Below are 17,067 nucleotides of genomic sequence, written 5' to 3' on the forward strand. Positions count from 1 at the left end.
TAAAATGAGTTTGTCAAGGATTTTTATCCATGGGATGGATCTGAGTAAGCTTGCCAGCTCATGCTGTCACAGAGACTCAATAATGAACCAGAGGCGTTGTTGTAAAAAACATTTATTGAGTTAAAAAATAAATAAATATGAAATAAATAATAAATAAGACAAATAGAGCAATAAATAAATGTTCAGACGGCGTTCCCCCTCCGCGGGCTGCGGGTCGGTCACATCGCGGCCACGAGCAGGTGCAATTTCAGAAGGTGCATTTTGGTTTCACTCCGGATCAACTCCCACGACTCGCTGCTGCCCTCCTGTGAGCGCACAGACACACAATCGCACGTTACGCGCCCGTTACGCAATACTTGCGGTACTTGGAGTACTCGTACGCAAGAGTAGGCTACTCACTGTGCCATTGAGGGTAGCGTTGGTTAGACTGCCGTAGTAGTGGCGCAGCTCTTTGGAAAAACAGCCTTCCATTTTTGCTGGTGAAATCTAAAGAAAACGAAAAAAAACGGAGGTTGACAAGTGACATGAGTGTAGAAGGAGAAAAACATAAGGAGAAGAGCGCCATCAAAAAGTGGAAGTACATACACACGCGCTGAGTTCTTCCTTCTGCCTGTGCACGACGACGCGCAACTCTTCCAAGGTATCGTCATCCCAGCCGACTTTGGAGATGTTGACTTGGTCGTATAGATCCAAAATATGTCCCAAGTTATTCCGTACAAACGTCACTTTGCACGCCACCTGCAAGTAGAGATACGCTGGTCAACATCTGCGCTCTGATTGACTGTCACAAAAAAAAAGGAAGCGTGTCTTACTTCAGATTTCTTCACCTGTTGGTAAAGTTTTCTTGGGAACGGAAGTGGAAACTCCTTGTCCGTGATGGGATCACCCTGGAAAGATCTTTCGTTAGCTGCAGACAAAATGCGGACCCATCGGACCCCCCGAAACCGTGAGGATGCCATACTTACCAAGTCCTGCAGTAAATTGAGACACCTGTCACTCAAGTCCGTGTATCGTTTTAGCCAATCGCAGCAGAGCGTGGGTACGAGTACCGCAATGAGGACCAAGGCCACTTGTGCGCGTCTGACCGACAACATGATGTAGCTGATATGACCCACATACTACACAACTTTACACTTATACTATTCAAGACAGGAAAAGGAAAACAGGAGAATCCAATGCCGCAATTCACTTTCTGCTCTCACTTTCCAAACATACGCACACGTGCAAGCACACACCCACACACACCTGACTGGACGTGGTTGTATGGGGCTATTTGAGTCATTAATAATGATAAAATATTTAATATTAGAAACAGCAAACGTTTTCTGTTCAGACAAATACAGAGGTAAATTAATAAATGCATTTGTGCTGACATAGCAAGAATAAAGCTTTTACTGGCGTATTGTGAATGAAATAACGTCATGATAAGGGAAAGCAAATTGCTGGAGGTGGTTTCGTCACTTCTTGAGAGGGGGAAGTCCTTTCACTTTCCTTTTTCGCGCACTCGCAAGCACTACCGATGACGTCACATTCACTCTTGCTTTGCCGAGTCGGACTAACTCTGCCATCATTTTGTTGTCATTATTTTACGGTTGGTGACAAAACAATCATAGTCAACTTGGAATGAGTAGGACATTTAATTTTAATCATTTTTAAAAATGTTGCTTTCGAGAAGGGAACCCCTTTCATGTAATGTCGTCATCCGGTATTTCATTGGCTAACACATGACACCCCGCCTTTTTCCGGAAGCGCGCCAAACGTCTCAGCAAAGCTCCCAACTGTGTACGGGCGACAATTCAAGATGAATTACAACCATTTTCCTTGGTACTTATTCACTTGCGGCGTTCATGGCGATATTTAAGAGGACTTTTCGCCATGGAGGTGGACCTACTGCAATTCTGGGTTCCTGTGGAGTCCAACAAGACTTTGTTTGTGTGGAACATCACGTCGGACTTCACCGAGGCGCACATATACGTCAGTACGACATAACGTCAAACTAACCTGCCTCCATTTTCGGACATTATTCTGTGTCGTCATACAGGTGTAAATGTTGGTACAGTATATGCGAAGTACGTGAAGTATTTTTTTTTTTTTATGTGTGTTGTAGGAGCGTTTGCACGCGGTCTTCTCGTCCTACGGTCCCCTGTACCTAGTGAAGGTGCGTCCTAACGCCCCGCTGAGCACCCCCGGTTTCAACGCCATGATTAAGTTCTACTCGGCGGCTCAGGCTCGCAAAGCCCAGCAGAACACGGATAGACACGCCCTCTTCCAAACTACACCACTCACGGTGCACAGTTTGCACACGCACATCGCTTAGTCTTTTTCTACTCATTCTCATATTGTTCTGTATATGTGTGTATTTCCGATTAGGTGAGGCTGAGCTCGAAACAGACTCCTCACTTCCTGTTGGGGAGGAGACCTCTGACCCACGCACGCTGCGTGGATTTGGCCAATCATTGCCTCGGATTCAACGGATGGACGTGTGACATCATCACGGTAATTTCATTGTCTTATGGTTGAAGTGTTTCTCGTGGCGAGGGCAAGCGTCACGTGATCGGAGCGCTTCCTGTGTTACAGCTGAAGGAGCTTCCCGCTGAGGATGTCGATGAAGATGAAGCGGGTGGCCGGGTGCGTGTGAAGCTGGGCTGCGTGGTCCAGATTTCCTTCCCGCATCACGGCGTGACCACGCGAGGAGCCGCCGTGGTGGAGGACGTGCTTGAGCGTGAGGGTCAGTGATAGTGTAACATGGACACTGTGGACTTTTTTTTTATCCGTCATTCCACAACAACTGTTGGGTCTAAGTACCATCAGACATTAATTCACACACTGAGACGAAGAGGAGAAGACAACCGGTATTCGTTTTACTAGCGAGGAGAACCAACAGAGAGCGCTTTGGTTACAATCTCACTTCAACAGATATTAAGTAAATATCTGACCAGTGCTTTTGCAGGTTACAAAAGACAACCAATCGTAACTAATCAAATGGCTTGTGTGCGTGCGTGCGTGCAGGTCCTGAGATGATGCTGCAAAAGCGCCGCAGCCTGCACAAGCTGGTGCGAGACAAAGCGGCGGCTCAGGCCTTTTCCACCGTGGTGCTGGTTCTGCTAGGTCCGGAACTGCTCGTCACTGCCGGTCACTGTGGCAGCGCCGTCCCGGCTGCCGTTCACGTGTTTGCTTGTGTCCATTAGGTGAGGGTAAAGTCATGGTGGAGCTGCGATGCTCAGCAGAACATCTGTTCCCTGAGGAGCCTGAAGGACTCATCCAGGTTCACGACTGGGATCAGGAGCAGGTGATATTTGCGATTGTTTGATGTCTGGGCGATGTTGGCCAATCCTGAGTGATGATGTCATCACGTCAGGTGGAGAACCTACCTGCTGATGAAGACCTGTGGGAACATGAAGACCTGGACCTGTCCGTGTGGTAGACTCGCCACATACTTTGAACAACTTCCCCAATTCAAGGTTTTGTTTTTTTGAAGCATTTCAACATTGTTTCACCTGACGAATGACGATACAGTGCTGCCTTAAGATACGAGTTTAATTGATTCCTTGTCCACACTTGGAACTAAAAATACTCAAGTCAGCCCTACTCATTGAAATGGATGTGAATGCCTTTGATCCAAAAAACGACCAGAAATTATTTTTTTGTTTCAGAGAAATGGTGCACTTTATCACATTGCAATACTGAATGAAATATAAAACACACTCACCGTCCGTGTCCGCTGTGGGTTTGTGATACGCTTCTTAAAATGTATGAACTTGCAAAAATTGTTAAATCTTGCCTAAGCTAGCAAAACTAGTGCGTTACTAGCCAGTTTGTCTCTGGTGACATTTGGAGAGCGTTATGTTTTCAGTCAAAGGGTGACATCCAGTTGAAAAGCTCCTTTTAATCCACAAACAAGTTCGACTTCACAAAGTTTACAAAACACCAACGGGGAAAGGTGGTCGGACTCAATAGCTTAGCCTAGCATCAGATACCAGAGCCCGGAGAATTAAGTTTTATAAAACCAACAATACAAATACTCAACGATAGACAATTTCGGAGGCGTCCGTCAACATGGTGTCACGACTTTTTTAACAACGATTTAATGCAAAGGATCACTGCTGTACACATATTTGCTCAAATTACTTCAAGTGCTACAATACTGACGATACAAATTTTCAAAAAAAAAAAGTATAAAAATCAAGACACATTTCAGCACTGAGCAGGCTCCTCGTGGTCCTCCATGACCACCATGTTGACTCGACAGTTCAGCTTGGCGTCTTAGCCCACAGGGGTCCAGGTGCGCCAGCGTTTGGGTTTGGTTCTGCTTGTGGCCAAGACGGCGTCGTGGCACGCGTGCCGCTCCTCTGCCGGCAGGATCCGACCCCGGTGCTGCGCCGCTGCTCGCCATTTACGACTACGCACGAAGAAGCCGCACTGTGGACAGTGAGGAAAGCAGGAAGTTGATAGGAAGCAAGTAAGTGGGAATAAGCTCTCTTGAAAAACAAAAGAGTGCTGTTACCTTCCACAGCAGCATGCAGATAAGCGCTAGCAGGCCCAGTCCAACCAGGATGGATACCAGAATCATCCACAAGGGGGCGCCACTACCCATCTGCCTCTCCAGGTCAGGGTAAGCGTAGACCTCCATCTGCAAACAACGCTAGTGTTGCATCAATGTTGTTGGCTGCAATCAACAGCGATAGCACGCTCTCGTAGCACCTGTGCACCGGGGGGCTCCACGTTAATGACCCCCAGCCTGAGAGCGGCCTTTCCTCGGATCAGCACGGCCCTGGCGTCCATGTAGTGCTAACGCAAATGTACAGAGGAATAGCTTCAAGCGCTCCACTCGGCAGTGCTATGAAAAGTCATTTGATCATTTCATTCATATCTTTCTCATTCCCTTCTTTTGAATTGCGAGAGAGGGATTTTTAAATAGTGGAGATGGAGTGAATGTTTGGAGCAGAAGAACCTCCAACATGGTGGCCTTCCACAGGCGTGCTCGCAGCGTCACGCTGGCGCTCCTCTTCACGTGCGGCAACTGACATGAAAATTGCACGCACTTGGCACCGCCGTTCACGCAGTCCTAGACTCCAAAAAAGACAAACGCAGATAGTCACGAGGGTCGGTGTGCTTTGTTGCACCTTGACTTAGGAGTTTACAACGGCTTCAAGTGGATCTGTGAGTCTCAACTCATAAGGTGTCATCAGTGGGGTAAGTCAAGGTAGCGCTCTGGGAAATTTTTGTGCTGGGTGGGTGATGGGGGGTCTCCCTGCTGGAAGTCCTACCAGGATATAAGATTTGTTGCTGCGAGGTGGGCCGCGTGACGCTCCCTCGTCATTCCTTGCTTCCTTTTTCTGGTCTGGATTCTGCCTCGCCCACCTCTCCAGTTCCTCTCTGGACAGCTGCAACACAACACGTGTTTGTGGTGGCTCTTGGAACATATTGGAGGGAAATATTTTTGGCTTAACTTGCACTTTAAAACTCCAATATTTTCCCCTCCCTGTTTGAGTTGAGGCGTCGCCACGGTTACCGACCTTAAGGCGGAGCGGGTTGATAACGTCGCCAGAGGGAACGCATCGCGACTCTGCGCTTCCGTTCAGCGTGATCTCAGTCAGGTAGAGCAGACGCTTCCCGTTGGACAGCTCGCTCGGCCAATCGAACGCCAGCTCCAGGTTCCCCCGCCGACCCGGTGGCCAACCGCCCACGTGCACCTGCCGGATGGAAGTTCTGCTCACACCACGGAACCTCAAGTCAACATTTACTTGCTCTGGGTTCCCTCACTAGCTATCATACTGTTGCAAGACGCCCATTTTGTAGCATTTGTGAAGGATATAGAAAAAGCATTTTCAGTGAATATTTTAGGAACTGTTGAGGTCTACTATATCCAAATCTCTATTTCGACGGTTGGGAGCAGGGAATGAGTGAAGGATTAGGAACCGAGCCGAGGACTGGCCTGGAAGGTGAAGAGAAGCAGAGGACCCACGTCCTGCGTGGTCTTCATGGCAGACTCGCCCAACACGTGACCGCTAAAGGGGGCGGGGCCTGGTTGATGGGTCCTGTCAAAGCAAGAAGAGGGTGAAGCTGAGATGGGGTCCCAGACTTCCCTCTTAGTGCTGTACTCACAACATGAGGGAAATGTCCGCCGAGAAGTTGACCATCAAGGAGACCCAAACTGGAATCAAGTCCGTCTGCTCGCTGAGTCTGAACACAAAAATTAAGGCCGGCCTATTCAAATTTCTGGGTCCAATGAGATATTTTCAAGGACCAACTTTAATCGCAATTAAATCGACCAACTTGTTACAAGTGAGTGAGTGTGCATCCTACGTGGACATCTGCAGCAGCAGCTCCACATCCCGGGTATCCCAACTGATCTCTGACGGCTCCAAAATGATCCACACTTCGACCTAGAAGACAGCCAATCTTCAGCTCCGTCATATAAAAAATGTGCATCAAAGGACGAGGGAGAACAAAAATCAAGCCGCAAAGATTAAGGACAAAGAACAAGGAACAAAAACCAGAACAAAGCAATAAGAACAAGTGTCTGAAAGGTTCCATACCGTTTGGTTGCTTTTGAATGGGTTCCCAATCTCGCAGAGAATCACTGAACCTTCCACGGAACATTGGACTTCCTGGACGCCACCCTGAAAGCAGCACAGACACGACAAGTTCACCGCAGGTCCAAGTCTTGTTTCAGACAAGTCCGGGTTATGTTCAAGTCAGGTCTATGTCAGTGCCAGGTCAGGTTCAAGGTTCATTCCAGAGCTGTCTTAAAGACACATTGAGTCTCTGGTTTGGATCCAAGACCAGGACTTCCTGGTTGAGTTCAAGGCACCTTTGTTCGGACTCCGGAGTAGGCAAGCGCAGGCGGGACGCTAACTTTGAGAACGGCCAAGTGAGCGTCCTCCTCTGTGTTGCTGATGTTGACCGCCAACAGAAGACGGTCTGCACCGCCCTCGTAGAACCACACCTGACGGCCAGAGCACCTGAAACAACCACACTTTTCAGCTGAGGTCCACTCAGAACCACCCAGCTCTGAACTGTGGTCCGCTGTGAACTGAGCTCTCCAGACTTACGTGCTCAGTGGCTGCTGCCTGGAGTCTGTGAAATGGGCTGTCATCTGCAGGTTGCTGTGGCAAAAGTTATCAGAACCGCACGATTTCTGGATGTGAACCTGCCGAACAATTTCAAAAGGTTTCTCCTACTGCTTCACTTGCTTCCAGATTATATTGGGAAGGAACTTCATACAAACTACTTATTACCTATTGAAACTTCAACATGGACACAAATACGACTTAATACTGACCCATAAAAGATTCTGACCTGGGTCCAGACGGGTTGGGGTCTGTGGCTGAGCACGGGAAAAGATGCCAGGTCCTGGAGGGGATCTTTGTTCTTGGGTATCTTCTGGTGTAGAGACGCATTGAGCGAGAACACCAACGCTTCCACTTGGTCTCGGATCGGAGTCTGACGCAAAGTCACAATCGGTCAACGCGTTCCGTAGAACACGTTCACTTCTCGTCGGGTTCTCACCAGCAATCCGACGCTCAGAGTTTTGCAGCGACGCTCAGGAACCAGCAAGAAGCCAGAGTACACGCTCTGACCATTGCCACGGAAACGCAGGCGAGGCTTCAGGCTGCTGACGTCAGCGGCCACGGAGAAATGGACGGCTAGTGGACGAATCACAGTCATATTTTTGTGTGTGTCTGTGACTGCAACAATGTGACCTTGATAAATGGTCTAATTTGCAAAACAAGGTCATAGAGACTCTTTGTGTGTTTGTGAGATTTACTACACACACACGAGAAAAACAAGAAGACACTCAAGGACACTTTGATGTCATCCATGTGTTTGTGTGTCCCAGTTAAATACTGCTATCGGGAGTTGACTTGAATTCAGTCATTTATACGAATTGTGTGTGTCTGGGTTGAAGGTCCACTCACTGATGTTGTCTCGCTGGTGTATCTTGCCGGTGCTCCGCGTGTACGAGAAACAAAGCTCCACCTCAACACTGACACACACGTATACAGAATTAGAATGTCGTTAGCTTGTTACGGGCGTCGCGGTTTACAGTTCTCACCAAAAGTCACAAGTGTTGGGGTCCACTATGTTTGGGGACACTCTTATGGTTTGGTTGAGGTGGATCACTGGACGGGTTCTGCAAGTCATCAACGTAAATGTATGTTCAAATACTGATGCTGAGTCACAATGTTCTCCTGGTAGCTCTAAGAACACTGCTTGGACAACATGACCTAAGCACGATCATTTCACTGATCACTAAAGAATCAGTCGGGGTCTACAAAGCGTCCTATGGCGAGACCGTAACAGTGAGCTTTTGCCTGAGAAGGACGGCGGTGTCATCCAGAGAGCCAACCAGAAGGTCTGGATGTTTGTTGCCATCCACGTCCAGTCCGGCGGACAACGAGAACCCGAAAGTGGAGAAACGAGTTGACAAACTGCTGCCAGTGATAACCTGCGGAGGGCGCCAAATCGCAGTCAGACATCCGTACGTTTGTGGCGGCGTAAAACGTATGAGGCACCTGGCTGGGTTGCGTGGAGAGACCAGTGCTGCTCCCGCGCCAGATCAGAACGCTTCCTGTTCCTTGGAACGGAGCGCCCACCGCAATGTCTGCAACGCATCCGTTACCGTATCACGTGACTTCGCTGTCACATGACACAACAAGACCAGCGTTCCTCACCCTGAAAGCCGTCTCGGTCGAGATCCCCGGCGTGGGCGACGGCCATCCCAAACGCCGAAGCGGGCGGCCCCTTCAGCACCAAAGTGGGCATCGAGTGAAAGCGCCCCCCTGCGTTCATATACACGTAAACCGCCCCGCCCACTTCCTGTTGCCGTCGGAAATAGAAAGGCGCGCCCACCAGCAGGTCGCACCACCTAAGGAAAACAATTGCTAAGACATCGCAACCATTGAGGGAAGAACCTGGCTTACCCGTCGTTGTCCAAGTCTGCGGCAGCCACGGCGTTCCCGAAGTACGAGCCCGTCTGCTCTCCCCGCAGCGTCTGCCGGATGGCTAGCGCACTGCCGGTGCCATTTTTGACTGCCAGCAGCACGGAACCGCGAGCGTCCTCTTTAGTGTCTTTTGGAGCACCTGCTTCGAGGAAACACAACTTCTATGACATGTCTTTCATATCCAACTTTAGCTCTATGCACAAGTTCACGCTTTCCTCTTCAGCAAATCAATTAATATGTCAATGTAGCCATCACCTGATTGGAGAGACACAAAGAATGTCATCACCTGTTACTATGGTGACATCATCCTGTGAGAGAAGACCCGCTGCCTGAGTGACTGAATAGCCTACACACACACACACACACACACACACACACACACACACACACACACACACACACACACACACACACACACACACACACACACACACACACACACATTAATTACATGATGTAGCCCACCTGTTAGCATGTAACCCTTTGTTACCTTGCTCGTGGCCAATAGCTTAGCGATTATCACACAAACACTGTTAGCCTTTAGCCTGCCCTGTAGCCTGAGTTTTAGCATACACCCTAGCTGTCAGCTCGCCTCTAATGCTGTTAGCATTTAGGAGAAGAGAAACTGTTGTAACTGACCTAAGTAGATGTTCCTTCGCTGCAGGTTTGGGAAGGCGCTCCTCCTGGTGTCAAAGGCAACATCAGGATTGTTCCAGCTCACATGGACGTTTCCTGCAGGATGAGAAGGAGGTTAAGTCAAAGGAAGAAAAAAAAAAATCAGGAAACAGAGAAGAAGAACAAGGAGTCAGACCTTGCCATTGGTAACTTCCAGGCGATCCGATGATGATGTCATGGCGAAAGATGGCGGCAGACATTCCCGAGTTACACATGACCTCCCCGCTCACATCGCCCAGGTGACTGCACACTCGCACACACACACTGCAGTGAGTGGGCGGGGCCTGCTGACAGTAACCCCTCCCATCCCTATCCCGTACCTGCACACCTGCTCAGGTGTCCGCCATTGGTCGTCAGCATCTGCATGGCGAAGGTCGTTGCCACGGAGATAACAGCGACCGATCATGTGTCGGAGTTTGGACGCGCCGTAAATTTTCACAAATCGATGGCCGCATGCCTACGGAGGCCACCGTTATCACGTTAGCACCAGAACTTTGTCTGCAAGGTTCGTGGTGATTTGTATTAGCTGTCAAGCTGTCAGTCAGGCTTGGACTCACCAGGACCCGCCCCCCGGGTGGCCCCTGACTGGCAAGCGACACGCCCAGCCACATGTCTTCAACCACGTCCTCGGATGGCTCCAAGTCTGAAGGAAGCAAGGACATGGGTGAGGAGGGGGTGGGGCTTCTGCTACTATCGCCACAGTCCCGCCAAACAGGAAGTAGTGTTGAGCGAAAGAAAGTTTGCCTCACTTGTCTTGATGAGCGATAGCCTCTTGCAATCCGATTGGTTACCAGTGAGCGGGCAGATGTACACGCCCCCTGTTCGATTAGCTGGCACATCCGCCTCCGCCATCTCTCTGGGAGCGCCGACCAATAGACTTTGACGAGTGGAGATGATGGAAGACACAAGTCAGTACTTTTTAGTGTTAGGGAGGGAGGGAGGTGAGTGTGTTCAAAGAAAAGGTCAGAGGTTACTCACAGGTGCGTGTGTGACTTGAGGTCAAGATGCAGAGCGACTGAAAGTCCAAAAAAAGTTCCGTCCGCCCCCGTCTTGAGTAGTGGGAAGCGCGTGTCCACGTTGCACGCCGCACATGTTAGCACATACACACTCACCACCACGCACATGCATGTCGCCATAGAGACAGTCACATGCACACACCTTGAAAAAAAAACACATACACACACATTACATCAATAAAACCAAAAATGTAACATGTTGGCCTTAACGATAAAATGTCAGGCGAATATAAGACGTAAACAGTCAAACAAAAATTGAACGTGATCAAATGTAAGAGAAAATTCTGAACACGTAACAAGAAAGTGCTGAAGGAATATGACAGTGATAAAAGATATATAATAAACATAATTAAATGTCGTGAACATAAGAATTAAATCATGTAAGTTGGACCCGATAAAACATGTACGTAATGACGCATGTAACGTGAATCAGATTAAATATAACGTGAAGATGTGACATGCAATGTGATTAAGTTACACATGTAATTGAAAAAGCTACGTATGCGAGACAAACCATGTTAAGTGAACATGAAAATGTTCAAATTTCATCGAAACATGTATGTGGACAAACATGTAATAAAACATGCCAGACGCAATACTGCAAAATACAACTTGAACATTTCAATGTCAAAATATAACATACAAATGAAATTTAATGCAAACCTGGAAGAAGTGAAAACATAATAAAACGGAACGCAAACGCGCATTTTTTTGCGTGAATTCCATTTGAACGAAGAAGAAATCAGCATCAACGTCATCTCATGTCAAATAAACGTTTCACTCCTCAAGGTCAAAAAAAGCTTTTCAGGAAGGAAGGAAAGCAACAACCTGTTGAGATCAAGTCGCGACACAATCACCTTCTTGAGTGCGCTTGCCGTCGTCCGTTCCCCGTCTTCCACTCGGCCGCTGACCGGCTGCCCTCTTCCTCTTTCACTTTCTCCTCCTCCTCCTCCTCCTCGTCCTGGTCCCCCTCATTCTCATTCTCCAGCCACTCTCAAATGAAATCATGTCTGCACGCCCGCCCACGCGCAGTCACAAATGGATTCGTGCGAGGGCACCTTCATTGTGTTGTTTTATGAGGCCCGTGCGCGCGCGCGCACGCGTGTATTTGTATATGTCTGCGTAGTCACGCGCACTCCGTGGGCTGTTCTTTGCTTCCTGTCTTTGTGATTGGGACTTCCCTTTCACTTCTTTTTTTTTCGTTTTCATCATCAAGATCAAATCATGACTCCGCAACAAACAAACAAAAAGGCCTTCAGCATCGTGCGCGCGCACATTATTTCATTACAGGGAGAGCTTGAATCCGCCGCAAAACACAAGGTCGCAACAACACCCGTGTAACATGTTAAATGTAAAAAAAAAAAAAAACGATGTCAGCCTTTTCATCATGTTTTTTTAAATAATATGCCAAATGCTCCAAAATTGTTTAGCTCTTTACGTCCTTCCCCTTCCTTCCTATTTAAGTGCCTGCTTTTGTCTCAGCCTCTATATACTACCCGTGTATCAAATATACGTGGCACATGTATGGTACATAAAAGGCGAGTGTGTAAACATAATGACCTCTTGTCCACATGCTGATGAGAAAAAGAAGGCGGGGTCTTTGGGTGGGTCATCCAGAGGTCATTGTAATGTTGGAAGATTATATCATTTTGTACCAGTTCTGGCGGATAGTTATGTTTTGTTGCTAATGTTCTTGCTATTCTTATCATCTTTCATGCCCAAGTACTTTCCCATATTCTAGGCAAACTTATTTATTTTCTCTCGCCAACTTCAAAATGCCACACATCATTCATTCTTAATCGTACAAAAACCTCCGGCAGTACAAACAAACATCAAGCAGTTCAAGAAAACATCAGGCGGTAACTACAATTATAAAACATCATTTAGAGCCCTTGTATGATCTACGAATATTTACAAGTTATGCAAACACATTCCCAAAAAATGTCCAATGAGAGAAGTTGTACAAGTAAAGTGACTTCTAAATTAGAATATATATACTAAAGGGAAATGTGCTTTCAGCGGTTAGCAAACATATTTTTCAAGGTTGTGTTAAACATATAATCATATCAATATAATATCTAGTATTGGAGTGCTTGTGTGGATTGGTGGGGGTGAGGAATGTGCAGGCACACTGCATGAACTTGTTTCTTCTAAGAGTTATGGAACAGGCCCAGGAAGGGAGTACGGGACGGTACAGAACGAAGGGAGTACCAGACGATAACACCTCGAGGTCGGTGAGGAACGAGAACAAAGAACAATACCACGTCCAGGTGGTTGGGCTTCGAGAGGAAAATCCCCAACTCCTGACCACAGTGATGACACCTCGACGGGGAGGAGATGACCATCGACCAATCATCACACAATATTTTGCATGCTTTAATATTCATATTGTGTTTCTATACAATATGCCCTAAACTGGGCAACCCGGAAGAATGTGTCGTCTTTTGGTGGTCACAAAAACGCACGAGTTTTAGTGTGAGGGACCCGGGACCCAGGCCTGTATTAGTGCGCTTTGTTAGGAATAAACATTTGGTAAATTTGGTCTGATTGATCTACTGGTCTTCTCTTTGACAGAACGAACTCGCAAAATTGTTAGGTGCGCCAGTGTGTGGATTAGGACATAGAAACTTGTGTTAAGTGTTGATCGTAATTTGGAGTCAGATCAATAGCTAAAATCCGTATCCTAACAATACTTGTGCGTTTTAATCAATGATTGTGTGTATGTAAATGTGTGCTTGTGCACTTTAATTAATGAAATATGAGCATATTGATTGGAACCTATTTTCCACAGTAACCCTAAAAGCGAACAGCCCCCGCAGGCATGGAGGGGGCAGCTGTGACGTTATAACAATTGATTGTGTGCTAAAGTATTCACACGTGCTGTATTAGTTGATGGCGGTCTGTCATCAGACAGGAAGTGGCTGAGATGGCAGATGGGCTGGACAGGAAGTGAAGTGCAGGTCAAAGCTTGGCCATCAAAACAGAAGAAGACTCCTCAGCCATGTAGGGCTAACAGCTAGCGGTCGACTTAGCAGTCGTTGAAATGTCTGTCTGTCTACAGCATCTCTTCGTCCTTGCGTGTGTGCGCTGTGTTTCTTTTCCGTCTAAAGGTTGACTTCCTTTTGAGGTCTTCGCAGTAAACATGTCAAAAGTGAAAAGCGATGTGTGTGAGTGCGTATGCGTGGTGACATCAGGCGTCCGCTGGAAAGCACGCAAAGGCTTTTTTTCGAGTTTTTAAATGCTTTCTCGCATAGTCCTACTCAGCAAAGCAGCATCCCGTTTCCTTAGAAACTCATTTCACGTCCAGCGACTTCTGTGACCGCTACTCATCAAATCACACCACAACTTTTGTCATTGGTTTCATAAGCAGCTTTCTTCTTTGATGATGATGATGATGATGATGATAATGGTGGTTTGGGTATTGCATGTGCTTCAGTGTTTCCTCAACAAGATGGAATTCAAAAGTGGAAATGAAAATCAAGGTGGAAATTTCCCACGTTCTAAGAATTGTGCTCAAAAGAGATGGAGGCCCAGAACAGTGCCGTCGCCGTCCCCCTTAAAAGACGGATGTGCACACAAGCTCTTGACACAACCGACAACTCCAAGACCTTTGAGACCTTCAAGATCTCCAGAACCTGCAAGACCACCGGTAAGTCGTTTGTCATGGGATGATTGTGAAATGATGAATGACTTGTACGCTCGATTGACGTCCGGAGCGAATTTCATCCCAAAATAAGTCACTTTGCGTTACATCGTTAAAAATTCTAACAAAGAATTTCAAAACAAGAGACATTTCAGGTTGAGAAAGGAAAAACAAGTGACAAAAAGAAGCTATGATAACACTAATAATAATAAAAGTATTTTTTTTTTTTTTAAATTCACATAATTACAATTACAACAAATATTGTATGAATAATCAAGCCATAATAAGAATTATTTTTATCATTATTTTTATTACACTGTATGCCAACATTCCGATTAAACGCGTACGTTATTAAAATATGAGTTGATGAATCGAATCCATGTTTCCTTATGAGTATGCGCGTTTTCGTAGTGAGTCGTGTTGCATTAATTGTGAAACCATAGCAAGCTTACCAAAGATGAAGACGGGGAGCGGCCATGTGAGGAGAGCAAATATTTTCCGTTAAGAACCACAATTGTCGAAAAGCGTAATCGCTTGCGAGTTTTCCTCCCGTAACGCAGCGTCGGATCCTCAACGGAAGCCGATGACGTCAAAGCGGAAAATTAATGCGAAGAGGCTGCTGTCAAAAGATGATGTCGGGGTGTTCCTCAGGGTTCACTGCCAGGTCCCCTCCCACATTGATCGCTCTTAGGGGCAAAGTGGAATGTGTCATCGTTAGTGCGGGCTAAAAGCAGTATTCATTTTACTCGCGAGAAGAATTACGGAAAAGGCTCAGTTACAGTCTCCACTAATTCTCCTCTTTTTAATGTTTTAGTTGCCCTGGTTACAAAAGCGTTGCTACACTAAACTAACGTTGATTAACTAACGAATGTTATGTGGTGCGAGGCCTTGGACGATTTGTGACTCCGGCAGTCTGTCCTGTTACTCCTCAGCCGGTTGGCAGCCGGTTAGCTGACTCGTCCTTGATTCGATATCTCGAAGCGTGTTGAGTGCCGTTTTCCTGTGGAACAATGCAACTAGACTTTTCACACAATACTAATATTGAGTAAATATGGGATAACTCATATCCAACTACTTCAACAGATATGTCTTTTCTGTAACACTTAAAGACAAACAGTCTCGATCAACAACAATCCATAGATAAAAGTTACAGAGTTGATTGAAAGAGAAAGAAGTTCCTTTGAACTAAACAGAGAACCTTTTCAGGTGCAAGGGAGCTCTGCTCATACCTAGAGCTTGCTTCGTTGAACCAAGGGATTCCAACTCGTAAATTATGAAACCCTTGGTCAGGCCGACCAATCATTCCAACACTTACTCGCCTGGCGCAATGTACACATCTCGATCCTGGTCCTGACCCAGACCGTCTTGAGGTTTGGATCCGGACCTGGACCGACTGCTGTAACTGATGACCCATGCGAATATGTGCTCAGTCTGCCGGTTTCCACAGAGCACCTCCACCTGCCGGAACCATCTGAACCATCATGACTGTCTGGAGCACCAGGACGATATGGACCTTGATCGTCGCTGTGGTGGTCCTGATCCTACAGCTGTGCAGCGTCAACGTGATGACGGCAGCTGTGCCGTCTTGCAAAATCCCAGGACACGTAGTCAAGGAAGCCCAAAACTTGCTCCGAGACCTGGTAGGTGCCCCACCTTGCAACCTCAAGCGTCTTTTTGTGCTATTGGGACCATCGTGCTATGATTCTGTCCTATAGGGGGGGCTGTTTCCTGTCCACTGCCTGCCGTACAACATCAATGCCACCTTCCCTCGCGTTGCTGTCGCTAACAGCACTCATGTGAGCTCAAGCGCAAACCTACAACACATCCAAATGACCCAAAAGAAGTCGTGTTGTGATAAAGGTGCTGCCGTGCGATTTTGGGTGTGCAGTGTCACCAGGCGTTACGGGCACTTCACCACTCGCTGCAGGCGGCGGAGCAGGTTTTTGAGGATTATGATGTACCTCTCGGAGAAGGCGGACTGGCTTGGGACCACCGTAAACTGGACGACTTTCAGAACCTTCAGAACCGCCTATTGCATGAGGATGGCTGTGTGAGTAACTCCGCCCTGGCGTCACCTCGCAGCCACTGACTCCGCCTATTTATTGACGGGCTTCTTGTTGATTGCAGCTGCCCCCCACCGCCGCGACTTCTGATCTCGGCTTCACGACCTACTTTGGCAACGTGAGCGCTCTTCTTCAGCAGCAGGTAACTTTCGGAAAGGCCCAACTTTCAGCCATGTTTCCAGGGCCTTTTCTGAACCAAGGCACCTAAACTCTCGAATGTTCAGTGGTGACTTAACATCTGAGATGAATTTGTTCTGTGACTCGCTTTAATTGCAAAATCACAGCAGTGGGGGCGTGTCTCACTGGCTCTCTTTTCCCACCTAGGACAGCGCCACCTGTGGTTGGTCAATGGTGCGGCGGGACCTGCTCTGGGTTCTAAACACTGCCCTGCGACGACACCACAGCTGCTTCAGCTGGTGACAGGCACCACAATAGAATCATACCTCACCTATTTATATATTTATATTATTCATCCATCCTCCACGTTTGCATTAAAGTCCTCTCTTGCTAAACTTTGTCTTTTGATTTGCTTCATAATTTGTGTTGTATCTCCACATGCACACACGCACGCACCCATTGAGCCGGCGTCTGATTGCGCCAAGATAATATGGATAAACAGTAGAGGGCGCCCCTTTACTAATCTGTTTGACGTGACGTCACTGCAACGGAATTGACAGCTTTACAAGCTGGATCGCTGGACGGGTACACTCACCTGTCTTGGG

The 17,067-nt window shown here is 47.4% G+C and overlaps 4 protein-coding genes across 7 annotated transcripts; 2 read left to right on the plus strand and 2 right to left on the minus strand.

The window, feature by feature from the left end:
- Positions 1 to 167: 167 nt before the first annotated feature.
- Positions 168 to 1,284, minus strand: ifnphi1 (interferon phi 1). The gene is made up of 5 exons (XM_085934444.1): positions 966 to 1,284; positions 813 to 887; positions 586 to 738; positions 400 to 486; positions 168 to 305 (listed from the first exon to the last, which is right to left on the minus strand). The coding sequence occupies exons 1-5, from the start codon at positions 1,092 to 1,094 to the stop codon at positions 219 to 221; spliced, it is 531 nt and encodes a 176-aa protein (XP_085790570.1). The 5' UTR covers positions 1,095 to 1,284; the 3' UTR covers positions 168 to 218.
- Positions 1,285 to 1,610: 326 nt separating this feature from the next.
- rdm1 (RAD52 motif containing 1) lies at positions 1,611 to 3,707 on the plus strand. The gene is made up of 7 exons (XM_085934361.1): positions 1,611 to 1,974; positions 2,108 to 2,287; positions 2,371 to 2,496; positions 2,578 to 2,728; positions 3,010 to 3,108; positions 3,189 to 3,289; positions 3,359 to 3,707. Exons 1-7 carry the CDS (start codon positions 1,876 to 1,878, stop codon positions 3,422 to 3,424), a joined length of 822 nt encoding a protein of 273 aa, XP_085790487.1. The 5' UTR covers positions 1,611 to 1,875; the 3' UTR covers positions 3,425 to 3,707.
- Positions 3,708 to 3,866: 159 nt separating this feature from the next.
- Positions 3,867 to 11,719, minus strand: LOC147044123 (integrin alpha-3-like). Of its 4 annotated transcripts, none has more exons than XM_085934358.1 (28): positions 11,497 to 11,719; positions 10,602 to 10,781; positions 10,373 to 10,500; positions 10,181 to 10,266; positions 9,944 to 10,080; positions 9,760 to 9,866; positions 9,588 to 9,680; positions 9,235 to 9,294; positions 8,928 to 9,087; positions 8,679 to 8,872; positions 8,520 to 8,608; positions 8,319 to 8,452; positions 8,060 to 8,137; positions 7,923 to 7,990; positions 7,513 to 7,649; positions 7,303 to 7,446; positions 7,056 to 7,153; positions 6,815 to 6,965; positions 6,540 to 6,623; positions 6,307 to 6,386; positions 6,106 to 6,183; positions 5,936 to 6,038; positions 5,517 to 5,693; positions 5,268 to 5,384; positions 4,952 to 5,065; positions 4,702 to 4,788; positions 4,505 to 4,630; positions 3,867 to 4,419 (listed from the first exon to the last, which is right to left on the minus strand). In XM_085934358.1, the coding sequence occupies exons 2-28, from the start codon at positions 10,757 to 10,759 to the stop codon at positions 4,264 to 4,266; spliced, it is 3,144 nt and encodes a 1,047-aa protein (XP_085790484.1). In that variant the 5' UTR covers positions 10,760 to 10,781; positions 11,497 to 11,719; the 3' UTR covers positions 3,867 to 4,263. The 4 variants fall into 4 exon arrangements, with proteins under 4 accessions (XP_085790484.1, XP_085790485.1, XP_085790482.1 ...); XM_085934359.1 differs by having other exon boundaries at positions 11,468 to 11,719; XM_085934356.1 differs by lacking the exon at positions 11,497 to 11,719 and adding an exon at positions 11,303 to 11,461.
- Positions 11,720 to 13,760: 2,041 nt separating this feature from the next.
- Positions 13,761 to 16,795, plus strand: LOC147044124 (interferon omega-1-like). Its single transcript, XM_085934317.1, has 6 exons — positions 13,761 to 14,288; positions 15,730 to 15,922; positions 15,998 to 16,078; positions 16,171 to 16,332; positions 16,410 to 16,487; positions 16,670 to 16,795. The coding sequence occupies exons 2-6, from the start codon at positions 15,764 to 15,766 to the stop codon at positions 16,763 to 16,765; spliced, it is 576 nt and encodes a 191-aa protein (XP_085790443.1). The 5' UTR covers positions 13,761 to 14,288; positions 15,730 to 15,763; the 3' UTR covers positions 16,766 to 16,795.
- Positions 16,796 to 17,067: the final 272 nt, after the last annotated feature.

This window comes from Syngnathus leptorhynchus, chromosome 16, assembly GCF_054491065.1.
Source record: "Syngnathus leptorhynchus isolate UIUO chromosome 16, UIUO_Slep, whole genome shotgun sequence".
Classification (NCBI taxonomy): domain Eukaryota; kingdom Metazoa; phylum Chordata; class Actinopteri; order Syngnathiformes; family Syngnathidae; genus Syngnathus; species Syngnathus leptorhynchus.

Excerpts from the sequence above, each read along its gene's own strand:
- ifnphi1 (XM_085934444.1), bottom strand. The coding sequence starts at position 1,094 with ATGTTGTCGGTCAGACGCGCACAAGTGGCCTTGGTCCTCATTGCGGTA. Across the intron at positions 888-965 it reads TCAATTTACTGCAGGACTTG|GGTGATCCCATCACGGACAA; the intron begins GTAAGTATGGCA and ends AGATCTTTCCAG. Across the intron at positions 306-399 it reads ACGCTACCCTCAATGGCACA|GAGGGCAGCAGCGAGTCGTG; the intron begins GTGAGTAGCCTA and ends GTGCGCTCACAG.
- rdm1 (XM_085934361.1), top strand. The coding sequence starts at position 1,876 with ATGGAGGTGGACCTACTGCAATTCTGGGTTCCTGTGGAGTCCAACAAG. Across the intron at positions 3,109-3,188 it reads CGTGGTGCTGGTTCTGCTAG|GTGAGGGTAAAGTCATGGTG; the intron begins GTCCGGAACTGC and ends TGTGTCCATTAG. Across the intron at positions 3,290-3,358 it reads ACGACTGGGATCAGGAGCAG|GTGGAGAACCTACCTGCTGA; the intron begins GTGATATTTGCG and ends TCATCACGTCAG.
- LOC147044123 (XM_085934356.1), bottom strand. The coding sequence starts at position 11,397 with ATGACGTTGATGCTGATTTCTTCTTCGTTCAAATGGAATTCACGCAAA. Across the intron at positions 9,867-9,943 it reads ACACCTGAGCAGGTGTGCAG|TCACCTGGGCGATGTGAGCG; the intron begins GTACGGGATAGG and ends GCGAGTGTGCAG. Across the intron at positions 8,873-8,927 it reads GCAGACTTGGACAACGACGG|GTGGTGCGACCTGCTGGTGG; the intron begins GTAAGCCAGGTT and ends TGTTTTCCTTAG.
- LOC147044124 (XM_085934317.1), top strand. The coding sequence starts at position 15,764 with ATGACTGTCTGGAGCACCAGGACGATATGGACCTTGATCGTCGCTGTG. Across the intron at positions 15,923-15,997 it reads AAAACTTGCTCCGAGACCTG|GGGGGGCTGTTTCCTGTCCA; the intron begins GTAGGTGCCCCA and ends TCTGTCCTATAG. Across the intron at positions 16,333-16,409 it reads TATTGCATGAGGATGGCTGT|CTGCCCCCCACCGCCGCGAC; the intron begins GTGAGTAACTCC and ends TGTTGATTGCAG.